Source organism: Lepisosteus platostomus, chromosome 6 (assembly GCF_059453375.1).
Source record: "Lepisosteus platostomus isolate fLepPlt1 chromosome 6, fLepPlt1.hap1, whole genome shotgun sequence".
NCBI classification, from domain to species: Eukaryota; Metazoa; Chordata; class Actinopteri; order Semionotiformes; family Lepisosteidae; genus Lepisosteus; species Lepisosteus platostomus.
Genome location: NC_142616.1, coordinates 13,504,203 through 13,528,080, shown reverse-complemented (window position 1 = coordinate 13,528,080; position 23,878 = coordinate 13,504,203). Strand labels below are relative to the sequence as shown.

General features: G+C 49.5%; 1 protein-coding gene and 1 pseudogene across 1 annotated transcript; both read right to left on the bottom strand.

The window, feature by feature from the left end:
- Positions 1-4,561: 4,561 nt before the first annotated feature.
- LOC148660442 (E3 ubiquitin-protein ligase TRIM39-like) lies at positions 4,562-14,155 on the bottom strand. Its single transcript, XM_088637834.1, has 7 exons — positions 13,877-14,155; positions 13,200-13,777; positions 12,660-12,755; positions 11,700-11,933; positions 11,213-11,360; positions 10,461-10,487; positions 4,562-5,913 (listed from the first exon to the last, which is right to left on the bottom strand). The coding sequence occupies exons 1-7, from the start codon at positions 13,917-13,919 to the stop codon at positions 5,369-5,371; spliced, it is 1,671 nt and encodes a 556-aa protein (XP_088493960.1). The 5' UTR covers positions 13,920-14,155; the 3' UTR covers positions 4,562-5,368.
- An 8,402-nt stretch (positions 14,156-22,557) lies between these two features.
- Positions 22,558-23,607, bottom strand: LOC148660441 (zinc-binding protein A33 pseudogene; annotated as a pseudogene).
- Positions 23,608-23,878: the final 271 nt, after the last annotated feature.

Here is a 23,878-nt window from a genome sequence, read left to right as displayed (position 1 = left end):
ACGATTTTACTGTCCAGGCTGGTGCAATGACATCAATAAGTCCTGTCAGACATGTCCAGAGCGCCAGCGCACAGGCAACATCAAGCATGGTGACAGGGCCCTGCTCGCTCCTCTGCTGGTCATCCTCTCACAGAGCGGGGCCCAGCGTCAGCCTCTGGAGAGGAGCAGAACAGGGAATCGATACGCTGAGGTCATTCATGATTATGTGACCCAGTGTCCCACAGCCTTCCCCTTAAACACAATTAAGACCCAGCAGATCATGAATGAGCTTATTATAACAGACCAGGGGCCGAACTTCACTTCAACATTGTTAGGACATGTGTATACCTTCTTGGGAATTGGGGGATTAAAGACATCACATGACCACCCAGACACTGCCGGCTTGGTCGAGCGATTTAGTCAGACCCTGAAAACTAGGCTGTGAAAATGCCTGAGATGGGATCTGACTGGATATTTAATGTCTGCATAGCGAGCGGAGCCTCAGGCTCCCGAACTGCTCTGTGGCCGTACAGCACCAGGACCCCTGTCCGCCCTGAAAGAGGCATCGGAGAGCGAACAGCCCTGTCAGCCGCCGAACCTCAGAAGTCGTGTTTTAAAAACGAGGGCTGAGCCTGAGGACCTTCAGGGCTTTACATTAGAAAACCTGTCGTCGTCCCAGCAAAAACAAACGGCTCAGTACGCCCGCGTCTCTGGTCACGAGCAGGTGGGACTGAGCAGCTCAGCGAGTCCTGCTGCTGTCGCCAACATCCGCCTGCAGCCTCCTCGCAGAGCGGCAGAGTCACCTTGAGGAAGGACCTGTGATTGATGAAGTGTTTCTGCCGGACAGGAAACAGACAGAGCAAACTTGCCGTATTCATTTACTGAAGAGGGGTCGGAGCGGGAGCTGAAACAGCAGACTCTTCCCAGCGGTATTCCCAGGAGTGACGTTGGAGGATTCCCCAGCTCTACTGTCGCTAGAGCGCCTTCCCGAGGAGCAGGGACAGGGCGTGATCAACGCCTCTTGCTCTGCTCAGAGATATTCCTGGGAGGACGGCAGTGATACAACCCCGTACTGAGCTGCTGAAGAGGGGCCGGGCCGAAATGTGGCCCCCGGAGGACTCGTCATTCCACCTCGCATTCCAGCACGGTTCCCAGTTAGCCCATTTCCCCCAGCCTGTTTAAGGCTGCCTCACACTCTCCCCTGTGCTCAGTATTAGGGTTTTTCCTGGCTAGAGCCACCCCGTCTTTCTGCGATTAGTTACGTCTTGGTTTTTGGCTTCCTGACCCTGGTTTGTTCTCCGACTACGTCTCCTGGTTTTGGTTTGGTACTTTGATTATTGTACTGGCTTCGACTCTCGGCTTCCTCACTGTTTACTGCTCCGCTTCCTGATTTTGTACTTTTGCACCGGTTTGTTTACCTTCGATTTTCGGACCTCGGTATGTTTAATCGACTACGCCTCTGGAGTTTGTCCTGATTTTTCTGCACGGGGTCCTCATTAATATTCCGTAACACGCAGGGCTCCGGTGTATCTAGTACAGGTGTGAGACAAGAAGGAGAGACCTTGTGAACACTGGACATGACAGACCGCTCGTGAGTGAACGGTCCAGTCCCGGAGCTGTGGGACAAAGACAGACGGGAGTTTAAGGTTCTGTGTGGACTTTACCTCACTTGATAAAATATCCCAGTTTGACACTTTCCCAGTGCTGGAGAGGCTGGGAAAAGCCGCACATATCCGCACACTGGACCTCTGTGAAGGATACTGGCAGGCAGCACTGACTGAGCAATCTAAACACTTAGCCCCTGTCACCTCGCCCGGAGCTCTCTTTCCCCGAGGAAAGGGGCTCAGGACACAGTTGAAGGTCAGGCCTTCTGGATCACAGGGGCTGCAGCAGCTTTCCAGGGACTGATGGATGAAGAGCTGAAGGGGTGAGGAATACGCAGGAGCGAACAGCTGTACCTCTTCTTCCACCTGTAACTCCTTCCCAGAAACCCTTCCGTGCAGCAAAAATTCATAGACCGTAAAAAAAACGTATTTTCATTATTTCTTATATGGAAAAATTACAATTTGTTCCGGACCTCAGAAAAGTCACCTCTACTTTTACTTTTTTCACCCAAAAATGACAAAAGAAAAATAATAACATTCCTTCATTCTGTGGTTTGTGTTTTTAGTAATACAAACTCTGCTTACCTAGTAAGATATCATTAAGTAGAGAACAGTACTGAGCAGTAACCACTTTGAGTGATTTTTGTGTAATTACACACACACTCTTTTTTCATTCTCTTATCGCCTCTAGGGTCCATGATGAAGTCTGAACCACAGATATTCTTATGAATAGTAAGAGCACTGACAACAGAGAACAACACACAAAGCAAGACTCCGAGACCTGCATGACCCGTGTGTCTGGTGTCAGCTCTCTCCCTCTCTAGTTAGAGCAGCGTGAAGATCACACTCAATATGAGTCACACGACGCCTTCCTCTTCACCCTCTACACCTGGCGGACGTTTCCAAATGATTCTTCACGTCGCTTCTTCCTAGTTTCGAAGTTGGCATTCGTTATTTGAAGGGTGGGTAATAATTCACAGGAAATGGAAATGAGGCAAAAAATGAGCAAGACAGAAAGGAAAAAGAGGGAAGAAGGAGGAAAAGGAATCGCTGTATCGCGACAGGAATCAGAGCAGCAGAGAAGAGGGGAACGAGACACTCTCGTCTCGGAGAGAACCGAGCGCTCGCTGTAACTCCAACATCCGTAACCCCCTCACTCTGTCACCCTGACCCCAACACCTGTAACCCCAACATCTGTAACCCCTTCACCCTGACCCCAACACCCGTAACCCCCTCACTCTCTCACCCTGACCCCAACACCTATGACCCCAACATCTGTAACCCCACTCCCAAGCCCCTCACTCTCTCACCCCAACCCCAACACCTGTAACCCCAACACCTGTAACCCCCTCACTCTCTCACCCTGACCCCAACACCTGTAACCCCAACATCTGTAACCCCCTCACTCTCTCACCCCATCACCTGTAGGTGCTCTCCCAAACCCTATGACCAGAAACCAGTCCTGCCCAGAGGGATTCATTCCCCAACAGACCTTCAGCTCCTCTTCCCACAGGGAACAAGTCTGCAGTCCCCTGTTCCATGAGAAAGCTGGAACAGACTAATTCCTGCTGAACTCCCGAGTTCTCCATTCCTCTTCCTCCCCACTCTCTAGACTCGTTCCTTCCGCTCCCTGGAGCCCCTGGCCCACTCAGAAGGGCTCTCCCACCCGTGGCCAGTCTTCCCTTTCCCAGGAAGAAGCCTGTCCCCTCCCTGCTCTGGGACCTCCTGGCACCCTCAGGCGGGCTCACACTTCCTCGGCCGGTCTTCCCTGCGCTGGGAGACGATCCACATCTCTTCCGAGACCTGCTGGTGCACCTCACCCTCTGGCTCCCAGTTTCCTACTATAAACTCTACTGGTCTGCTCCACTGTGGAGACTACAGAGAATTCAGCAACACTGAAAGACTGAATTCTCTCTGGAGCCACTGATCTGTACTAAACCCCAGACCTAACAAACTCCTTGCCAGTCTTCCTTCTGTCTTTGGGACTTCTCAGCCCTGAACTGGACTCCAGACTGCTGGCTGGTGCTGATGTTACAGCACAGGAGTGAGACTCCACACTGAGCTGGGACACAGCTCCCTGCCCTCTGCACCTGACGCTGCTCTCCTGAGGAAAGTCCCAGTGAGGCACAGGGCCAGTCAGCTGATCCCTGTCAGTCCAGTCAGTCAGTCAGGGCAGGAGAGTCCAGCTCAGTGCACTGAAGGAAGAGGCTCTGACTGAGCTTCAGTTTGCTCCATCACACTGAGGCAGATTAGAAACTGGACGGTCCAGCTGATGAGGTCTGACCTGCCTGTGTCCAGTTCTACTTTGCAAGTCAGAGCTGAGAACAGACTCCCGCCCTAATCCCCTTCTTTCAGAGCGACGAGTAACAGACACTGGGCTCGCTGTGCTGCTGCAGCGTGATGATGGCTGGAGCCCAGGCGCAGGTTCCAGTGTGCTGGGTAAGATGATCTAGAAACGCTGGAGGCAGGAGCAGGACATACAAGTGGGGTTTGATACAGAAGGACAGGCGGACAGTTCGCGAGCAGCGTGCTGAAACAAGCCAGGCTCCCAGCTGGGAAACAGAGAGGGGAGGCTGATAACGGTGAGGAAACTAGGAGAAAACTAGGAGAAGGGTCCAAGAGGAACAAAAAGGAACATCAGGCTGATGAGCCGACGGCGAAGAAAAATGAAAAGGAAATGAGGCAAAAAATGAGCAAGACAGAAAGGAAAAAAAGGGAAGAAGGAGGAAAAGGAATCGCTGTATCGCTGTCACTTCGCCCGGAGCTCTCTTTCCCCGAGGAAAGGGGCTCAGGACACAGTTGAAGGTCAGGCCTTCTGGATCACAGGGGCTGCAGCAGCTTTCCAGGGACTGATGGATGAAGAGCTGAAGGGGTGAGGAATACGCAGGAGCGAACAGCTGTACCTCTTCTTCCACCTGTAACTCCTTCCCAGAAACCCTTCCGTGTAGCAAAAATTCATAGACTGTAAAAAAAACGTATTTTCATTATTTCTTATATGGAAAAATTACAATTTGTTCCGGACCTCAGAAAAGTCACCTCTACTTTTACTTTTTTTCACCCAAAAATTACAAAAGAAAAATAATAACATTCCTTCATTCTGTGGTTTGTGTTTTTAGTAATAAAAACACTGCTTACCTAGTAAGATATCATTAAGTAGAGAACAGTACTGAACAGTAACCACTTTGAGTGATTTTTGTGTAATTACACACACACTCTCAATTTTCATTCTCTTATCGCCTCTAGGGTCCATGATGAAGTCTGAACCACAGATATTCTTATGAAAAGTAAGAGAAATGACAACAGAGAACAACACACAAAGCAAGACCCAGAGACCTGTATGACCCGTGTGTCTGGTGTCAGCTCTCTCCCTCTCTAGTTAGAGCAGTGTGAAGATCACACTCAATATGAGTCACACGACACCTTCCTCTTCACCCTCTACACCTGGCAGGACAGTCGATTGTGAAGAAAGACAACAGCTGTGACAGTATTTTACTGATTTACTGAAAGAAATTACTGATGCAGAGCAAATAGAATAGAGCAATGACATGGACTGAAAGTAGAAAGTAGAACAGTTTGACACAAGCCAGTAATAATTTCATTTTCCAAGAGAGCCCCTCCCACAGGTGATGTTGTTTCTGGTGACTGAACGAGTAGCCTTGAGAGCAGATGTGGACATGCCCAGCAGTGGGTGGAGAAAACAACACCGAAGAAACAGAAGAACAATTTCAAATGAAAAAGACTAAATGATTTACATTCCAGGAGAGAGAATCAGACAATGTGCTGATTCAGTCTGTGTGACTGACAGGACAGATGATCAGTGGGGCTGAGTTTGTACCTCCCTGATGAAGACCAGGGCTGAAGTATGGAAAGAGTTTCTCAGTGAAGGAGGCAGTGAAGGTGTAGATATGAGACCTGTTGTCCACATTGTAAAAGGAGACCTGTCCCCCCTCATAGTCCACATACACCCCCACCTTCTGGGGCTTCTGGCTCAGGGGGAGGAGGACTGAGGAGTCATCACAAGCCTCGTACTCATTCCCATTCCACAGACACACAGTCCAGTAACCATCCTCAGGGCTCAGTGTGTTCTCCCCCTTCCTGTTGCTGGACTCTCTGGCGACGCCTAAATCCCAGTCAGTCTTCTCCCCCACCTCCACCTCCCAGTAGTGTCTCCCTGAGGTGATCCCATCCTTTCCCAGGACACAGACACAATGATCAAATCTCTCTGGATTGTCAGGGAGATCCTGTTCTGTGTCTCCATCTCTCACTTGTTTCCCATCCTCAGACAGGATGAGATTGGGATGAGCTGTATTGGGGTCCAGAGTCACATCAGCTGTGGATCAGAGAGCAGACAGACAGGATGAAATGATCTGTATCTCACTCCTCTCTCAGATGAAAGTACAGATGCAGGTGTCTAGAGTGTGTATCAGGATTCACACCAGCAGGAAGCTCACTGCAGTAAACTACAGTTCTGTTCAGTCTGCTGATTTCAGGGACAAAGATAAAACTGAGTGATTAATTAATCACACAAAACCCATTGTCCTTTTCTCCACTGTTCTGTCACAATTTGCACGTGATGCCTGCAGTCACAGGTTCACATCACTGGTTTGGGTTGAACTCGTCTGCAGTCACTGGTGCTTGTTTGTGTGCAGCAGGTAAAAATAAAGAAAACACTTCAGAAAGTGTCAGGATTGTGTGGCCAGCGTGTAGTGGACATGACAGTGTGGACAGGACCGGTCCAGATGCTCTGGATGTGTTCTGATATGACTGGAGAGACTGGGCAGGCGGACCTGTGGAAATGGGCTCTCCTGGGTTGGTCAGGACAGACAGGCCCAGCCCGGCTGAGATGAGCTGTGAGCGTGTGCAGAGCTCTCACACTGCGAGAGTCTGGCTCCTGTGGGAGAAAGTGTCTTTAAATCTGAAGGAGACCTGATGATCCACTCTGTGCAGATCACACGGCTGAGGGCATCTCTATACTGATGGATACATTATTTCACAAGAAGAAAAATAAACAAACTGTCTTTTCATGGTTATTCTGGTTCCTCTCTATCAGTTAGATTGTAAAAGTCTCATTAAGACAAAATTCTTAGAAGCTGAAATTGCTGCCACTTCATTAACAATAACAGGGCCCTGAGTCACACAGGCAGTAACTGCAAGCTTGTCTCCTCCTGCGCTGCTGAGGACAGTAATAAAAAGGATCTGTTGTTTGTGTGTGTTAAGAGCTGTCCGTCAGTGTATTGAACTCTGTCACCTGAATTAAGGCTGAAGTTGTCTTTACACAAGACAGGGGAACCCGAGTGAGAACAGACAAAGCTTGTGTGTGTCTTTTTTTCTTGTTCGTTACACACAAATCAGTGTAATACGTATGGAAACCTGAAAAACAGACATTGTGGGTCAGTTGTAACGAACTGACACAGCGCACTAACTGGAGCTCAGCCCCTGGTCAGCACACAGCTCCGTGTTAAACTAGCGCGCCAACTTCAGACCAAGAGCAACGAACTTGGCCGCTGAAATCAGTCCGCAGCTCCGAGCTGAACCTGCTCTCCACTGCAACGAGCCCAGAGTGAGAGCTGCTGCCCTCTAGAGGTGACTGGAGTACAGGACTGACTTGCAGCGCCTCTTCACATGGGGAGACAGCTCAGTGTGGGACAGGCGGAGCTCTGGATCACAGGAGAATAGAGGGGAAACAACACCAGCACTACGGCAGGAAGTCATGTGTCCGTCACTTGGAAAAGGATTGTAATGTTTAACTAAAACTGCTTACCAGTTAAATCACATTTATTAATAATGAACTTTATTGATGTGTTTATTCATGAGTAATTTATTAAAAACTAATTTTATTGTATCTATTAATGTCTTTAATGTCTATTAATACAAGTAATTTATTAACAATGAAATTTATTATACATCTTTATTAGTAGCTGTGTGTAAAATATCTTGTATGCGACAGTGTTTTTTCAGATATCCCAGGGAGTGAAGAGAACTGAAAATAAGAAAATATTTAAATAGTTTGAAAGTCTTAAATGTGTTTTGTCACATCTGGGTGTGAATTGAGCAGATTTGTTAATTATTTGTTGTGATGTGACTCTACAATTGTATTTCTTAAGGGAAAGCAGGGATATTCAGAAATTGGGGGAACAGATATAAGCGTTATGTATTCAAATGTAAAGGTTAAAGAAATAAAAATACTGTAATAACCATCTTTTTAAAAGTGATGATTTGTGTCAGTTCTAGATGAAGGCAGTCTGCAGGAATGGCTGTAAGAGCTGATGGAAGGACATCTGTGGATATTACTGCACAGAATTATTAACCTCAATAACTGTCCTTACTCGTTTCGACATCAGTTTGCTGGACTAATAATTAATTTACCTCCAGATCTCACTGTTTTCACTGTTTGTATTTGTTGAGCCATGTGTTGGTGATCCTGCTCTTCAAGGCTCAGCTGTGTGAGTCTGCAGGTGTGTGTTCATGCTGAAGATCACGATGGTCAGGTACAGTATAACTCCTACAGGCAGCGCCTGGCTCAGACAGACTACAGAAGGAGAGAACCTGGCAGTTCTGCTGCAGACCAGTGAAGAGAGCTTTCCCTGGATGGCCAGGTGAGAGGATGGAGTCACTGGTACTGAACTCCTCTGTGCAGAACCGTGCGTCTCGAGAGCAGTGCCAGCAGGAAATGCCGAGTGGCCCTCAAGCTAATAGCAGCGAGGGGCCACACCTCCTCCTGGGTACCAGTGCAACAGCTCCAGAGCAGCTGAGAGTTACCATGGAGATACAGCAGGGAGCCCAGAGACTCCCCTTGAGCCAGGAGACACTGACCCACGGTGCGAGGGAGCAGCATCCTGAAACTGAGGACAGGGGCTCGGCCTTCAAGACCACAACAAAATCAGACAAAATGGTGGAGGAGCTTTCTCAGCGCAGCAAAGAGGGACTGAGTGAGGCAGAGCAGGGACAACCAAGGACTCTGCTACGAGAGTTTGCAGATGCGTTTGCTAGAAGAGAGGAAGACTGCACTCATACACACAAAGCTCAGTGCACCATCAACACTTGCAAAACAAAGACCCATCTGCATCCCTCCCCCCACCTGGCCATCCACAAGAGAGCCGAGGCAGAGGAAGCAGTCCGGGGTCTGACTGCAGCAGGGGAGATCGAGCCCTCTGACAGGCCCTGATCTCCCCCTGCAGAAGGACGCTTCACTGCTGGTCTGTACAGACTACAGGGACTCAACAACGTCACCAAGAAGGACTCTTGTCCCCTGAGCCACACTGACGAGGTGCTGGATTATGTCTCAGGGTAGCGCTGGTTCAGCTCTCTGGACCTGTACAGCAGCTACCGGCAAGTTGAGGTGCCCAGAGGTCAGGCCAGAGACTGCCTTCTCCAGAGGTCAGGGGCTGTGGCAACACACGCTCCAGCCTTCTGGACTGTGCCCTGCCCAGCCAGCTCTGAGCGGCTGATGGGAAGGGAGCTCAGTGGCGTGCCCAGGTCAGAGTGCCCGGTGTGCCTGGATGACCCTCATTCTCCAGGTCCTGGACAAGTGAAGAAAGGTCAGGGACCTCATGAGGAGGACAGGTCTCAAGACTCACTGAAGATATGAATCTCCTACAGCAAGAGACTCGTTTCCTGGGAGCTTCTGAGCCAGAAGGGGTCTCCACAGGCCCTGAAGAGGAGCCACAGTAAACTCCTGGCCAGCCCCCCGGTCAGTTCAGGATGTGAGGAGTTTCATTGGACCGGCCTCCTACTACTGCTGGTTTGACCCCTAGTTTGCTGACGTTGCTGAACTCCTTATATTTCTCACACATAGAGCAGCATCTTCCCTCTGGGGTGAAGACTGTCAATGTGCTTTTGAACAGCAAGAGCTGTCCTTGCAGAGTCTCCAGTGTTGGCTCAGCTGGACCCAGAGAGCCCATTCAACCCAGACACAGATACCAGCAGTGATGGCGTCTCTACTTGAGCCAGGAGCTCAGCTGTGCTGAGAGAAACCACACACCCTGCTGCATGTTCACGAGAGGAGCTGCATACTGACCAGGGGAGGAGCTCAGAGTCAGCTGTCTTCAGGGAGGTGTGCCAGTGTTTAGGGATCCATAGTACTGGGAGACTCCAGTACATCCCCAGAGTGATGGGTTACTGCTTCAATCTGACACCTGCTACACAGCTCACTGCCGCCCACCAGAAGGACTGGGGCAGACACTCTAGACAGCTTGTTCCAGTCTCCCACCACTCTCTGTGTAAAGGTGTCTGTTCTAGAGCTCATCCTCCAGTGCCTGAGGCTGTGTGCCTGTGTCCAGTGTGGACTGGAGAGCAGTGGGTGTCCTTCAGTGGGACCGGCTGCTTCACTGTCACACCTCTATCTGGAGGAGCAGAGGGACAGACATCCTGTCTCTCTCCCTCTTCTCTGCTCTCATTTCACCCTCTTCCTCCCTTAACAATCCTTCTTCTCCTCTTAGTCTCTCACAGTGAATTTCGAGCTCCTGTCTCAGACTGTTGTGTTCAGTGTCTTGTGTGTCTGCAGGCTCCTAGTTGTCAGTGTAGATTCTAGTTTACAGGTTTAACAGGATTACAATCCTCTGTTTCACAATGATGGAATAGAGAACTGCAGTCCTGACACAGTGATGGGGTCTTCAATCTGTGTATTGGGGACCCCAAGACATGGGTCAGTGTTGGTGTCCCCACAGTATGCCACAGTGTTGGGGTCCAGTTCCTCATCAACCCTGATAAGGACAAAGCCCATTTGAGGGACTTTGCTCACAACATTAAACACATCAGCTGTGTATAAAGCAGGAGTTACAACATCTCCCCCTGTTAGAGTAAGAGCCTGTATTGACCCCTGTGACCCTGCTGTGACCTTTGTAAATGACAAGTTCCTGTCAGTGACAACAGACTCACCTGCATGTTTGCGAAGCCTCTCAAACTCTGCAAACAGAGAGAAAGATGTTAGAGAGCTGAGAGCACATTCCTGCTGGAGTCTGGTCTCCAGGTGTGCAGTGTTGTGTGTTGTAGTGCTGTGCTGATCTCTCAGGCAGGACAGTAACACACAGGAGTGTGTTGTCTGGCCAGTGGAGCTGTGGGTCTGTAAGAGACACTGACAGCTCATCCAGCTTGTTATCACACAGTCCAGCTCCACACCTCCCACTGCCTCCAGTACAAAGACAAGGACAGGAGTGACTGAGCAGCCTCCTCACAGGAGTCTGAGCCCTTTCTCTGTTCCAGAGCTTCTGACTGTGAAGCACTGAGGCAGAGCTGAGGCTCAGGGACAGAGAGCAGTTCAAACTCCACTGTGGGAGGAGCAGCATCACACAGCACTTTCTCCAGCTGAACACACCCCTGACACACAAGATCACCCTGCTGCACACCTCATCTCAACACAGACAGCAGTGAGACACACCTGTTCACACACCTGATCTCAACACAGACAGCAGTGAGACACACCTGTTCACACACCTGATCTCTACACAGACAGCAGTGAGACACACCTGTTCACACACCTGATCTCTACAGAGACAGGAGTGAGACACATCTGTTCATAACAAAGATGGAGAAGAAGAGACACACCTGATTCTTCATAGTAGATTGATTGAGTGCCATTGACAGGTGTTTTGAACCTCATAAACAAGCTGTGTTCACACAGTAATACTCACTGACTCCAGGTACTTTCTCCATTTCTTCAATGAGTCTGTCCTCCAGCTGACACACAGCCCTCCTCACAGCCCCCAGACAGAGATCAGGGTGAACAGGGATGTCAGACCAGTCCTTGGGGTGTGGAGGGGAGCACAGGGAGGGGAAACTCTACAGCAGGAGAGACTCAGAGTCATGGGGGGTCACAGCCTTCTAAGGCAATAAGTCACCTGTGAGTCTGAAACCTAGAGCCCAGTATAGATCACTAAGAGTCACACAGTGAGCTCTCTCTGCTCTCTGTAGACACTGTATCTGCTCTCTACAGTGTGTGCTGACCTGTAGGACTCTCTGCTCTCTGTAGACACTGTATCTGCTCTCTACAGTGTGTGCTGACCTGTAGGACTCTCTGCTCTCTGTAGATACTGTATCTGCTCTCTACAGTGGGTGCTGACCTGTAGGACTCTCTGCTCTCTGTAGATACTGTATCTGCTCTCTACAGTGGGTGCTGACCTGTAGGAAGTGGATGTGGTCCTCAGTGTGGGAGAGCTGCTCCAGCTCAGTGTTTCTCCTCTTGAGCTCAGTGATTTCCTGCTCCAGCTCTTTAATGATCCCTTCAGCCCTCCTCTCTGCTGCTCTCTGCTTCTCCTCAATCAGCTCGATGAGCTCAGCCTGGCTTCTCTCAATGGAGTTTCGAAGAGCAGTGAAGACCTGCACACTGTCCACAATCTCTCTTTCTGCAGAACTCTGAAGAGACACCAGGAGACTTCTTGAGTTAACAGGAATAAAAAAATATTATGAGAGTGAACAAATTAATAACTTGTATATTATTCATTTCAGTTCAAAAAAGAAGGGAAACACTATGTGGGTCACTCCACTCCTGGGTCACAGAATATCTCATCCGTTAACTGGATAATGACTTTCATTATCTTCCTAACTGTCCTCTCTGTCAGGGAACCGATCGGTAGAATAGGAGGATCCTTATGCGTAACCGTGAATCCCACAGAATCCAAAAGACGTAATCCAGGGGCTTGGTCAATTAGGGAGGCAATGAGTCCGGTAACGAGGGAAATCCAAAATCAGGAGCAAAGGTTTGGTACCAGGAGATCAATCAAAAGGCTTAGAAAGGCGCACAAGAGAGTTCTGCAGGAGGCTTCTCAACAGTGAGCAAGGGTTGCTGTGTGAGGGAACTCTAAATACTGAAGGGAAAGGGATGTGGTTGGATTATTGGTCCGGGAGTGAGAATTTGTGGAATCTGGTGCCTGTGGGAATGTGATGGGTTCAGTTGGGAATGAGATTGTGAAACAGTGGGTTTGGGAGTGCAACAGTGTTTGTGAGGAAGAGTGTGGGGCATGACAGGAATAGAACAGCGTTTGCACTCAGTCTTCCTAAGTGTCCTCTCTCTGTGCAGAGAACAGTGACCCCAGCACTGAGCCCTGCAGTACCCCACTCAGAAGGATTGACAGGACTCACATTGCTGAGCTCCATTGCCTGTTTGATCTCCTCCACCTTCTTCAGTCTGTTCTGGATCATCTGTTGTACTTCTGCCTCAGTCTTCCTCAGCTGAGTCTGTGGACAAACAGGGGAACAGAGACACTGAAATCACTGCTGCTGGTGCACAAACACTGCACAACAGACTCACACACTGATACTGAACTGGACAACAGACTCACACACTGACACTGGTCAACAGACTCTCACACTGAACTGGGCTGGACAACAGACTCTCACACTGAACTGGGCTGGACAACAGACTCTCACACTGATGCTGGGCTGGACAACAGACTCTCACACTGATGTTGGGCCGGTCAACAGACTCTCACACTGATGCTGGGCTGGACAACAGGCTCTTACACCAGGGAATTTGTGCTAAGATACCATCAGTTTCTGAACGTATTGATCATAGCCACTGATCCATATTCTAGTGATTATACTAATTTAATTCACAATAATTTTAAATGAATTTTAATTTTTAAGTTTAAATTTTTAATTAATATATAACCATAAACCCACCTTTTTCACTCCGCATTCCTGCTCTAAAGGGACAATACTGTGTGTCCTGTGGTCTGACTCAGAGCAGAACTGACAAACACAGGTCTGGTCAGTCCTGCAGAACAGCTCCAGGAGTCTCTCATGCTTCTCACACAGCCTGTCCTCAAGGCTCTCCACAGGCTCAATCAGTCTGTGCTTCTTCAGTTTAACAAGGTCATAGTGAGGCTGGATGTGAACTGAACAGTATGACATCTGACACATCAGACAGGATTTCACAGCCTTGAGTTTTCTCCCAGTGCAGATATCACAGGACACTTCTCCAGGTTTAGAACAAGTTCCTTCATCACTGCTGACTCTGGTCCTCTTGAACTGCTCAGTGATTTCTGCCAGGCTTCTGTTCACACTGAGATCAGGTCTTATAGGAAATTTCTTCTTACACATTGGACACTGACACACATCACTGCTGTCCCAGTATCCTCTAATACAGGCCAGACAGTAGTTGTGTCCACATGGAGTGGACACTGGGCTGGTGAATGTGTCCAGACAGATAGAGCACAGGAACTGCTCTTCAGACAGGACACTGCTGGGTGAGGCCATTCCTGAGCAGAAACAGAGACGATCAGAGGAGAAGATCAGCACCATCTCAATACAACACAAACAGCAAAAAGTAATACAGGTGAGTAACTCCAGTCACACACCAAACAACACAGCAGAAGAAAGAAAACTTCCTCTCTCTCCCATCTGGACCAGCCTAAATCCCCTGAGCCCCCAGTGTTATGATGTGTTTTTCAGGACCCTTTGCAGAATCCGGAGGGGAGTGAACAGACACGGGGAGGAGAAGAGGAACTGGGCTGGTAGACGAACTGGGGGGCGTGACGAAGGTGCTCAGGTGCTCGGGGGCGTGACGAAGGTGCTCAGGTGCTCGGGGGGCGATACGAAGGTGCTCAGGTGCTCGGGGGGCGTGACGATGGTGCTCAGGTGCTCGGGGGGCGTGACGATGGTGCTCAGGTGCTCGGGGGGCGATACGAAGGTGCTCAGGTGCTCGGGGGCGTGACGAAGGTGCTCAGGTGCTCGGGGGGCGTGACGAAGGTGCTCAGGTGCTCGGGGGGCGTGACGAAGGTGCTCAGGTGCTCGGGGGGCGTGACGAAGGTGCTCAGGTGCTCGGGGGGCGTGACGAAGGTGCTCAGGTGCTCGGGGGGCGTGTCGAAGGTGCTCAGGTGCTCGGGGGGCGTGACGAAGGTGCTCAGGTGCTCGGGGGGCAATACGAAGGTGCTCAGGTGCTCGGGGGGCGATACGAAGGTGCTCAGGTGCTCAGGGGGCGTGACGAAGGTGCTCAGGTGCTCGGGGGGCGTGACGAAGGTGCTCAGGTGCTCGGGGGGCGATACGAAGGTGCTCAGGTGCTCAGGGGGCGTGACGAAGGTGCTCAGGTGCTCGGGGGGCGTGACGAAGGTGCTCAGGTGCTCGGGGGGCGTGCTCCATGCGCCAATCCAGAGGGAGTCCGTAGGGAAAACCAGGGCAAAGTCCGATCACCCAAAAACCAGGAAATCCAAATGACAACATGACAGAGTTGGGGAGGGATTACAATCGTGACACCCAGGGACCATCTGACAGGACAGAATACTGCCGTACAGGAAACCCCAGACTGGACTGACTGGGAGAGTCACTGGGAGCTTTAACTGTTGGAGAACAGCACTCTGGAAACTGAAGTCTGAATCAGAAACAAAACTGAAAGTTAATTCTCCCGCCAAACACAACTTCCTGCAAGAGCAGCACTTACAGTGTCTCTTCAACAGTTCCTCCCGTCCCTAAATCCTCAGCACACTCCTCCAGCACAGAGGAACAGGCTGCCTGCTGTCCAGACCTGTCCCAGTCCTCAGCACAGCAGCTCTGCTCTCTATTGTAGTGAAGGAGCCTGCAGTGTCAGAGCTGAAGCTGCAGGAGAGAGAGTCCAGCTCCAGCTCCAGCCTTTCCCTCCCTGAGCTCTTTATTCCCTCTGTCCTTTCCCTCCTCTGCCAGTCAGACACACCGCAGCTCAGTCCTCCTCACACAGGGCCAGGGCTCCAGTCCAGCAGGTGCTCATGTCTTCATGAAGAGGAAACAGGGCAGCAGCTCTGTTTTGTTGTGTGTGCTGTAGTGTGTGTATTGTCATTGATCAGACAGATTTGTTGAACCAAGTGTACCTGGATTATTATTCTTTTCACTACAGCTGTTCCAGAGAACAAAGAATTCATGTTCCTGTAGTTCTCCCAGCCGCTCGGGGAGATTCTGGAGAATCTCTTACAAGCTGACTCAGCCTCTCAGCCAGTTCCTTATCTTCACTTCACCAGTTTCGTTCCCCCATTGGCAACAATACTGTCACGCCCAGTACACCTAGAGGGCGCTCTGCTGCTCTCCTGTTCCCAGTCCCTGTGATTATTCTTGTCTTTCAGGTGTGTCTTGCTGTGTAGCCTGTTTACTTCCTGTTTCTGCTCTGCTCTTCGCTCAGCATTGAGGTTCGGATGTCCTGAGACCCGCCTGGCACCAGGTCGCCCCACGTCCGCTACTTGAGGGCCTAGGTTTCTATACGGCTTCTCCTGAACAGCTGAGCCCGGCTAACCCCTGTCTCGCCGCCACGCAAAGGGTCCTCTTCACCCTCATGCCATTCCACAGTTCGTCCCTTCAGACATCCCTGACAAGTACTGTACAAGCTGCACACAGAGAGAGCCCAGGAGCTGGGCTCAGGGCTCCAGTGCTGGAAGGCTGCATTGTTAAACACTGTGACACTGCTCTGTCCAGCAGCACTTACTACTGACCTGAATTCAACCTGCAGCACAAGGTCCAGAAATACACAGCGTCCTGGACAGCAACACTCACAGCAGGTTCACACCCACCTGTCTCTTTCCTGACAGGATGATAATTACAGTCCAGATCGTGGAGAAAACTTTTATGTTTCTAGTTTTCACGGAAGTTGCTCACAGAGTGAGATGCCGTTCAACTACAGGAAACACAAAGTGAAAGAGAAACCTTCAGGAAAGACAGGAAATATATTTATTTATCTGTTTGTCTGCCGTCAGAGTCGATACATTGAAAAAAAGGAGAAAACTCAAACATTTGACACCATCAGGTTATGATTCACAACAATAAGTCGTCTGTTTAGTGACTAACTGTCTCCAGCACACAGCAGCTTCAGTCCTGACTGACTGATCACTCACACACTGCTGTATCTGACTGATCTCACTGTCACTCCAGCACACAGCAACTAAATCGAATTAGTTTTCTGACTCTGACCTGGTGTAAATAGAAAACAAGCATTATTATATCTATCCATTCCTTTTTATCCAGTCTGGAGTCACAGGTGAGCTGAAGCCTAACACAGAAAGCAAGGGGACAGGATTCCAGTCAGACAGTATTTCCTGACTCCTTATACTACTGGACAATAACTGGACTCACCTGTTTCACCTCACAGGACGTTCACACTGTGAATTACAGTCTATATCGTGGAGAAAAGTTTAATCTTCTTTGTGTTGAGAGTCGTTGCTCACAGAGTGTGATGCTGTTCAACTACAGGAAGCACAAAGTGAAAGAGAAACCTTCAGGAAAGACAGGAAATTTACTGTTTGTCTGTCAGATCCGATACGTTGAAATAATGGAGAAAACTCAAACATTTGACACCATCAGATTATGATTCACATCAATAAGTCGTCTGTTTAGTGACTAACTGTCTGAGTGTACAGGACAGCAGCTAACCCTGCAGCACACTGTGCTGTTAACTGCTCGGAGACAGACAGGATACTTACACACTGGACAACCTGCTCCTGCTGCTCTGAGCTCCTCTCTCTCTTGTTCTGAAAGAAATATTTGAGTATCTGAGGCCTCTTAATAACTAGATCTGAAAAACGATCTGTTCGCCTCACCTCTCACACCCTGTTTACCAGAGTAATGAAATATTTTCACTTTCTGTTCTCAGTGAAACACAGAGAGGAGTGCAGGAGAGGATTCTGGGAAACTGGGCTGTGGCGGCAGGTTGTGCTGTAGTCATGTGACTCACAGCTCTGTGTTCAAGGACATTTCTGTGGAGATAAGAATATTAACACTCATATCAGTATACCACCCTGGAGCCCCTCTCTCCTTGTCCACAGACTGTGAGACGGCAGCTCCTCTCTCCCTGAAAGGAGCCTCACAGACAAGATGAGTTCACTTCAGCTCAGCTGCCTGTGAGACAGTGAGAGAGGCTCCTGTTGGGCCTGTGTGTGAGCATGAGCCAATATTACTGCCTGCTCATGGGGACACCCTGCTGAATGAGGCCCATCTGATCCGAGTGAGTCTTCTGCTCTGTGATGAAGAGGGATTTGAAGTGAGGGAGAGGAGCTGTCAGGATACCCTGCTCCTCTGGGCTGATTCATCCACTGGGAAGAGCAAAGGTTTCTGTCTCCATCTCGGCTCCAGCAGGAAGGAACAGGAGTGTTTTTGCTAGAGGGCTGGTCTGTCTTCCAGGCCTGTGGGAGTCTGAAATTCAGGGCTGCTTGAGGAGATACAGCTTCGATTCTGGGCAGATGGCTGTGTGGTGGCTCATTTCTCAGGCCCCATGAAAGGCTCCCAGTGTGCTGCAGGGAGCAGAGGGGCTGTTCAAGCAGGACTGAGCTGAGGCACTGCTGCTGCAGGAGTGAGGCAGCGGCGTATCGTCTCCCCACAGCTGAGAGAGACAGGGAGCACAGGCTGAGTCCACAGGCCCCTGGTCTCCCATCCGCACAGACAGGAGCTCTCTCAGCACGAGGGGAGAGGAGCCAGCAGACCTGCGCTGCCATGTCAGGGACATGAGAGCTGTTCACACACAGGCTGCACCCGGTCAGCTGGGACAGCCAGTGAAGATCTGGTGCTCAGTGAAGAGTGAGAGTGAAGAGTGGAGATGCAGTGGAAACGTGAGCAGAGAGAAGTGGGAGACACAGAGTGAACTGGATTGAATCCTCAAGTGTCCAGAGAGGGAAGAGTTAGGGAGAAGAGTCAAGAGAAGAGCAGAAGAGGAAGAGGAGGACTGTGCAGTCTTTTCTGACACCAGTGAGTGAGGACAGGGATACAGGAGGGGATCCTGAAGACAACAGGACAGATCACTTCAACCCACAGATCGAATGTGACTCCTTCTGTCTCCCACTCCTCCACAGTCCACACCCACCTCAACACTACCAGCAGGACCAGTTTAACTGCACTGGCCTTTCTGGTCTCTGTCTTCATTAAAATGACCTCCTGGGAAAGAGCTGGTGGAAACAGAGGAGATCAGTGATGCTCTCCTGATCTCGTCTCTATCTAGAGACTGTAAGATAAATGACCAGAGAACCTGCAGACATATTGGTGTAAAAACCCAGGAGCTCAGCTGCATTTGTCTTGATTTCAGTGTGAAAGTGACCCCAGACCAGTTCAGGTGACAGATCCTGGAGTTTCAGTGTCACGGTGAAGAACATCGTCATCCTACAGACCTGAATCACAGCACAGGGCCCAGTTCACAGCTTGTCTGAATACTGGTCCAGACGCACTGGTGGTCAGGGAGATCTGAGGTCATTTCCACAGGCTGGTCCAACTGATCAAACATCCTGACCTGTTTCATTGAAGTGTTGTATAAATAAAAAATAATAACAAGTAATTAATGTTAAATTTCAGTAAGTTAATATTTAAATAATATAAACTTATAGTTAGTATTTATTCATATTTATAAAATTATTTTAATTAAAAAATATTGTTTAATATAAAATTACAAATACAAGAAATGTCTCACATTTACATGAGAGGGGTGCGATCCCCCATTAACATCACGTCTCCTTCCTGATGTCCTCCTACAGTGAGCTCTGTGTGTCCCTTTGTGCGGCAGCGATCTGTAACACACAGCTGGTGTTGAGCTCTTACAGTTCCTATCGACCAGTTTGACCCATATAGGCTGTAAACTCCTGGGTCATCTGGCTCCAGTCCTCTGTCTTGTTACAGGTTCGGTTGGATAAACAGCCCAACCAACACCCTTCTGTCCAGCGTGTCTTTCTGAAGAAATGTCTCCAATGTTGTACTGATCCAGCTCATCCTTCCCCAGCCATGATCCAGTAACTCCTATAACGTCACAGCTCCTCAGTAATGATGGACTCTTGATGAGCTCTTGCTCTCTATTGCTGATGTTGTAAGAACTGAGATATAACAGATGTTTATTAGTGCTGCCCAGGGCTTTCCTGACTCCCCAGTTTTGCCCTGTTGGGAGCCCCCTGCTCCCTGTTTTCCCACTTTAAATAGGTCCTGTAAGCACCCAGACCCCACTGTCCCTCCAAACTGGGCAGCCACACAAAGAGGTAACTGGTTAGACTGGTCGTGGGGGCCTCCGTCAGGCCAGTGGTGCTTTTGACAGAGCGGAGTGGCTGGGAGGGGAGGAGGTGGGTATCAGTGTCCTGGGGGTCCACCGGGGGCTCGTATGGGGCTGAAGAAAGACACATCCAGCCCCTGCAGGCAGCCTGCAGCCCAGCAGCTCCCTGAGCCTGCAGGCAGGGGAGAAGGCTGCTGTGGGATCAGACCAGACTGGAACCTGTTGGTCTGAATGTGTGGGATTGGAGGAAAACCAGAAGGAGCAAAGTACACAAAAATATGGGACTGAAGTGAGAGAGAGAGAGCTGTTCTGTGTTCTTAGGGATCTTGGGTCTCTTGGGTAAAAGATACCTCAGTAACATTTATTTTGTGACATCTGGATTTGCAGAGAGAACTATTTAAATTAAAAATAATAAAAAAAAATTAAATGAATAAATATTTGTTTAATCCATTGTGCGTGAATTATTACTCTTTTCACCAAAACTGTGCCAATGAAAAAATAATTCATGTCTCTCTCTATTCCAACAGCGACTGATCTGACTGTTCTCGACTATATTCTACACAACACAATCACACACAGAGCGAAGGGATCACCAGCTGTACTTTCAGACTAGCCCTCTTTCTGCCAGTCTGAGCAGATTCCCACACGCTTGTTCCAGTCAGTTTCATGCTCACGGACAGATGTGTCCAGCAGAAGGAAACGTTGATACAGTGGCGCGCTCGGGAAGAGGACAACAGAACAAACAGTCCTCATTCATGTCTCCCTCTTCAACAAGTCTGGTGTAAACAAGCAGGTGTGCATCTCCAGAGACACCAGTGGTCTCGTCAAGTTGTAAAGAAAACTACACACTAGATCTTATCCTAGAGATCACCTGCTCTTCCACGTCTCTTGCCATACGCCCAATGTGGTCAGACACAGGATCATTGACACTGGTACCAATGACACTGGTACCAATGACACTGGTATCAATGACACTGGTATCACTGCCAGCTGCTCTGCAGCACTTTCCCACACAGGAGTGAAACCGTTTCCTTAGCGCACAGTAGGGAAAAAGTCCCACCTAACGTGTGGCTTCCCAGTTTGGGCAGTCCAGTTAGCTATGAGGAAAGACACTGAAGTGGCTTCTGGCTCACAGTTCACAGCTCTTTGGAGGGCAGATTGTTGGCCTCTCAGCTCCTGTAGCTTTCGTTCAAAACACTCAACAGGTTTAGACTGCAAGGCTGAGTGTCTGGTCTGCAGGTGGTGTAGCAGTCTGGAGGGCCTGAGGCTTTCCTGAGCCAACACTTCGCCACAAACCGTACGGTGTGAATCCCTACTCTAGGGACTGTTCGTCAGATTTTCTCACTGTTTTCTGCTGTGCGTTTCTCCACATTATCTTCAGCTCTCACTCCTCCAGTCTCACCTATTAAAACCGCTCCACTGCTGGGCTCATCACGACTACCTTGCGCAGAAGAAGAAAGCTCTACGAATATAAACACAGTCACGGCCCACCGATAGGAATGAATGTAGCGGCCTCGCTGGGTCCACTGAGTCACCCTGCTGGTGGAAACAGTCTGAACCCTGCAGGTGTGTACAACAGCGAACTGTTTACCTCTGTTACTGTCCATTGATGTGTAAACACCCTGAATCTGCGGACGTGTCCCGTTTATCACTCTAGTGTGTGTGTTGACCTTAGGTTGATTCTGTCTCTGCTGCCTATTGTGTGACCCTCATGGGGGTCAGGACGTCCAGGTTAAGAACCCCAGTTCTAGAGAAATCACTTACAACTTGGGGGTTATGATAATTATTTTACTTGTTGAATAAACCACTCTGTCAATTCCTGTTATTCATCATTTTCATGTCCCCCTTTGTAACAATATTGTATTTTGTGTTTATTGTGTTTCTCAGCTGCTAGAGCTACCAGCTCTGCTGAAGCTGCTGTTTCACAGACAACCTGAGTGACATGGAAATGACTTTATCAAGAGCACTGAGGGCTGATAACAGGAGGCACTTTACAGCACTGCTGTCCTGCAGCTCAGTGTGTCTGTGAGCCTGTCCACTCCCAGTCCAGAACTGGTCAGTGTGTCTGTGAGCCTGTCCACTCCCAGTCCAGAACTGGTCAGTGTGTCTGTGAGCCTGTCCACTCCCAGTCCAGAACTGGTCAGTGTGTCTGTGAGCCTGTCCACTCCTGCTCCAGAACTGGTCAGTGTGTCTGTGAGCCTGTCCACTCCCAGTCCAGAACTGGTCAGTGTGTCTGTGAGCCTGTCCACTCCCAGTCCAGAACTGGTCAGTGTGTCTGTGAGCCTGTCCACTCCTGCTCCAGAACTTGACAGTGTGTCTGTGAGCCTGTCCACTCCCAGTCCAGAACTGGTCAGTGTGTCTGTGAGCCTGTCCACTCCTGCTCCAGAACTGGTCAGTGTGTCTGTGAGCCTGTCCACTCCCAGTCCAGAACTGGTCAGTGTGTCTGTGAGCCTGTCCACTCCCGCTCCAGAACTGGTCAGTGTGTCTGTGAGCCTGTCCACTCCCGCTCCAGAACTGGTCAGTGTGTCTGTGAGCCTGTCCACTCCCGCTCCAGAACTGGTCAGTGTGTCTGTGAGCCTGTCCACTCCCAGTCCAGAACTGGTCAGTGTGTCTGCAGCAGGGCTGTCCTGTCCTGGTCCTGGTGGGGCTGGTCAGTGTGTCTGCTGGTGTTCTGATTGTTCTGACTCAGTTCAGGAAGTAAAGAGCAGCTGCAGGTCATTGTTAACTGACACCAGGGTAACACCCCTACTCTTTCTGAAAGACACCCTGGGATTTCTAATCACCAAAGAGAGTCAGAACCTTGGTTTTACGTCTCATCCGAAAGCCAGCACCTTTTTACAGTCCAGTGTCCCCATCACTGTACTGGGGCATGAGGACCCACACACACCACAGGGTGAGTGCCCCCTACTGGCCCCACTAACACCTCTCCCAGGAGTCTCCCATCCAGGACCTGACCAGGCTCACACCTGCTGAGCTTCAGGAGGCTGACAGGTGTGAGTTTCAGGGTGATATAGCTGCTGATGTTATATCATGATGAAGATGAAGACGAAGACCAAATGTCAAATATTCAGAATTTCAGAGTTTATTTAATACAGAAATAGTTCTATCTGAGTCCAGGCCATGACAGTGAAGCAGCAATGTCCATCATGTAGAAAGCGACTGGCATTCAGCTGACGTGTTAGTCTGTGTCTGATGGTGACCCAGCTAGTCAGCCATGAATCTGGAGAATTTACAGGTGAGAGATAAAGAAAACACCTGTGACTCAATTTTACTGATTTACTGAAAGACATGATTAATGCAGAGCAAATAGAATAGAGCAATGACATGGACTGAAAGTAGAAAGCAGAACAGTTTGACACAAGCGAGTAATAATTTCATTTTCCAAGAGAGCCCCTCCCACAGGTGATGTTGTTTCTGGTGACTGAACGAGTAGCGTTGAGAGCAGATGTGGACATGCCCAGCAGTGGGTGGAGAAAACAACACTGAAGAAACAGAAGAACAATTTCAAATGAAAAAGACTAAATGATTTACGTTCCAGGAGAGAGAATCAGACAATGTGCTGATTCAGTCTGTGTGACTGACAGTACAGATGATCAGTGGGGCTGAGTTTGTACCTCTCTGATGAAGATAGGGGCTGAAGTATGGAAAGAGTTTCTCAGTGAAGGAGGCAGTGAAGGTGTAGATATGAGACCTGTTGTCCACATTGTAAAAGGAGACCTGTCCCCCCTCATAGTCCACATACACCCCCACCTTCTGGGGCTTCTGGCTCAGGGGGAGGAGGACTGAGGGTCCAGCAAGAGCCTGGTACTCATTCCCTTTCCTCAGCCACACAGTCCAGTAACCATACTGGGGGCTCAGTGTGATCTCCCCCTTCCTGTTGATGGACTCTCTGGCGACTCCTAAATCCCAGTCAGTCTTCTCCCCCACCTCCACCTCCCAGTAGTGTCTCCCTGAGGTGATCCCATCCTTTCCCAGGACACAGACAACAGTATTAAATCTCTCTGGATTGTCAGGGAGATCCTGTCGTGTGTTTCCATCTCTCACTTGTTTCCCATCCTCAGACAGGATGAGCCATGGAGCTGCTGTATTGGGGTCCAGAGTCACATCAGCTGTGGATCAGAGAGCAGACAGACAGGATGAAATGATCTGTATCTCACTCCTCTCTCAGATGAAAGTACAGATGCAGGTGTCTAGAGTGTGTATCAGGATTCACACCAGCAGGAAGCTCACTGCAGTAAACTACAGTTCTGTTCAGTCTGCTGATTTTAGCTGGACTGGGCCTGCCTGTCCTGAGACACCCAGGGCATTCAGTGACAAAGATAAAACTGAGTGATTAATTAATCAAACCAAACCCGTTGTCCTCTTCTCCACTGTTCTGGTACAGTTT

Excerpts from the sequence above, each read along its gene's own strand:
- LOC148660442 (XM_088637834.1), bottom strand. The coding sequence starts at position 13,919 with ATGGGAGAGAGAGGAAGTTTTCTTTCTTCTGCTGTGTTGTTTG. Across the intron at positions 11,934-12,659 it reads AGGCAATGGAGCTCAGCAAT|AGTTCTGCAGAAAGAGAGAT; the intron begins GTGAGTCCTGTC and ends GTGTCTCTTCAG. Across the intron at positions 5,914-10,460 it reads GAGGCTTCGCAAACATGCAG|CTGATGTGACTCTGGACCCC; the intron begins GTGAGTCTGTTG and ends TCTGATCCACAG.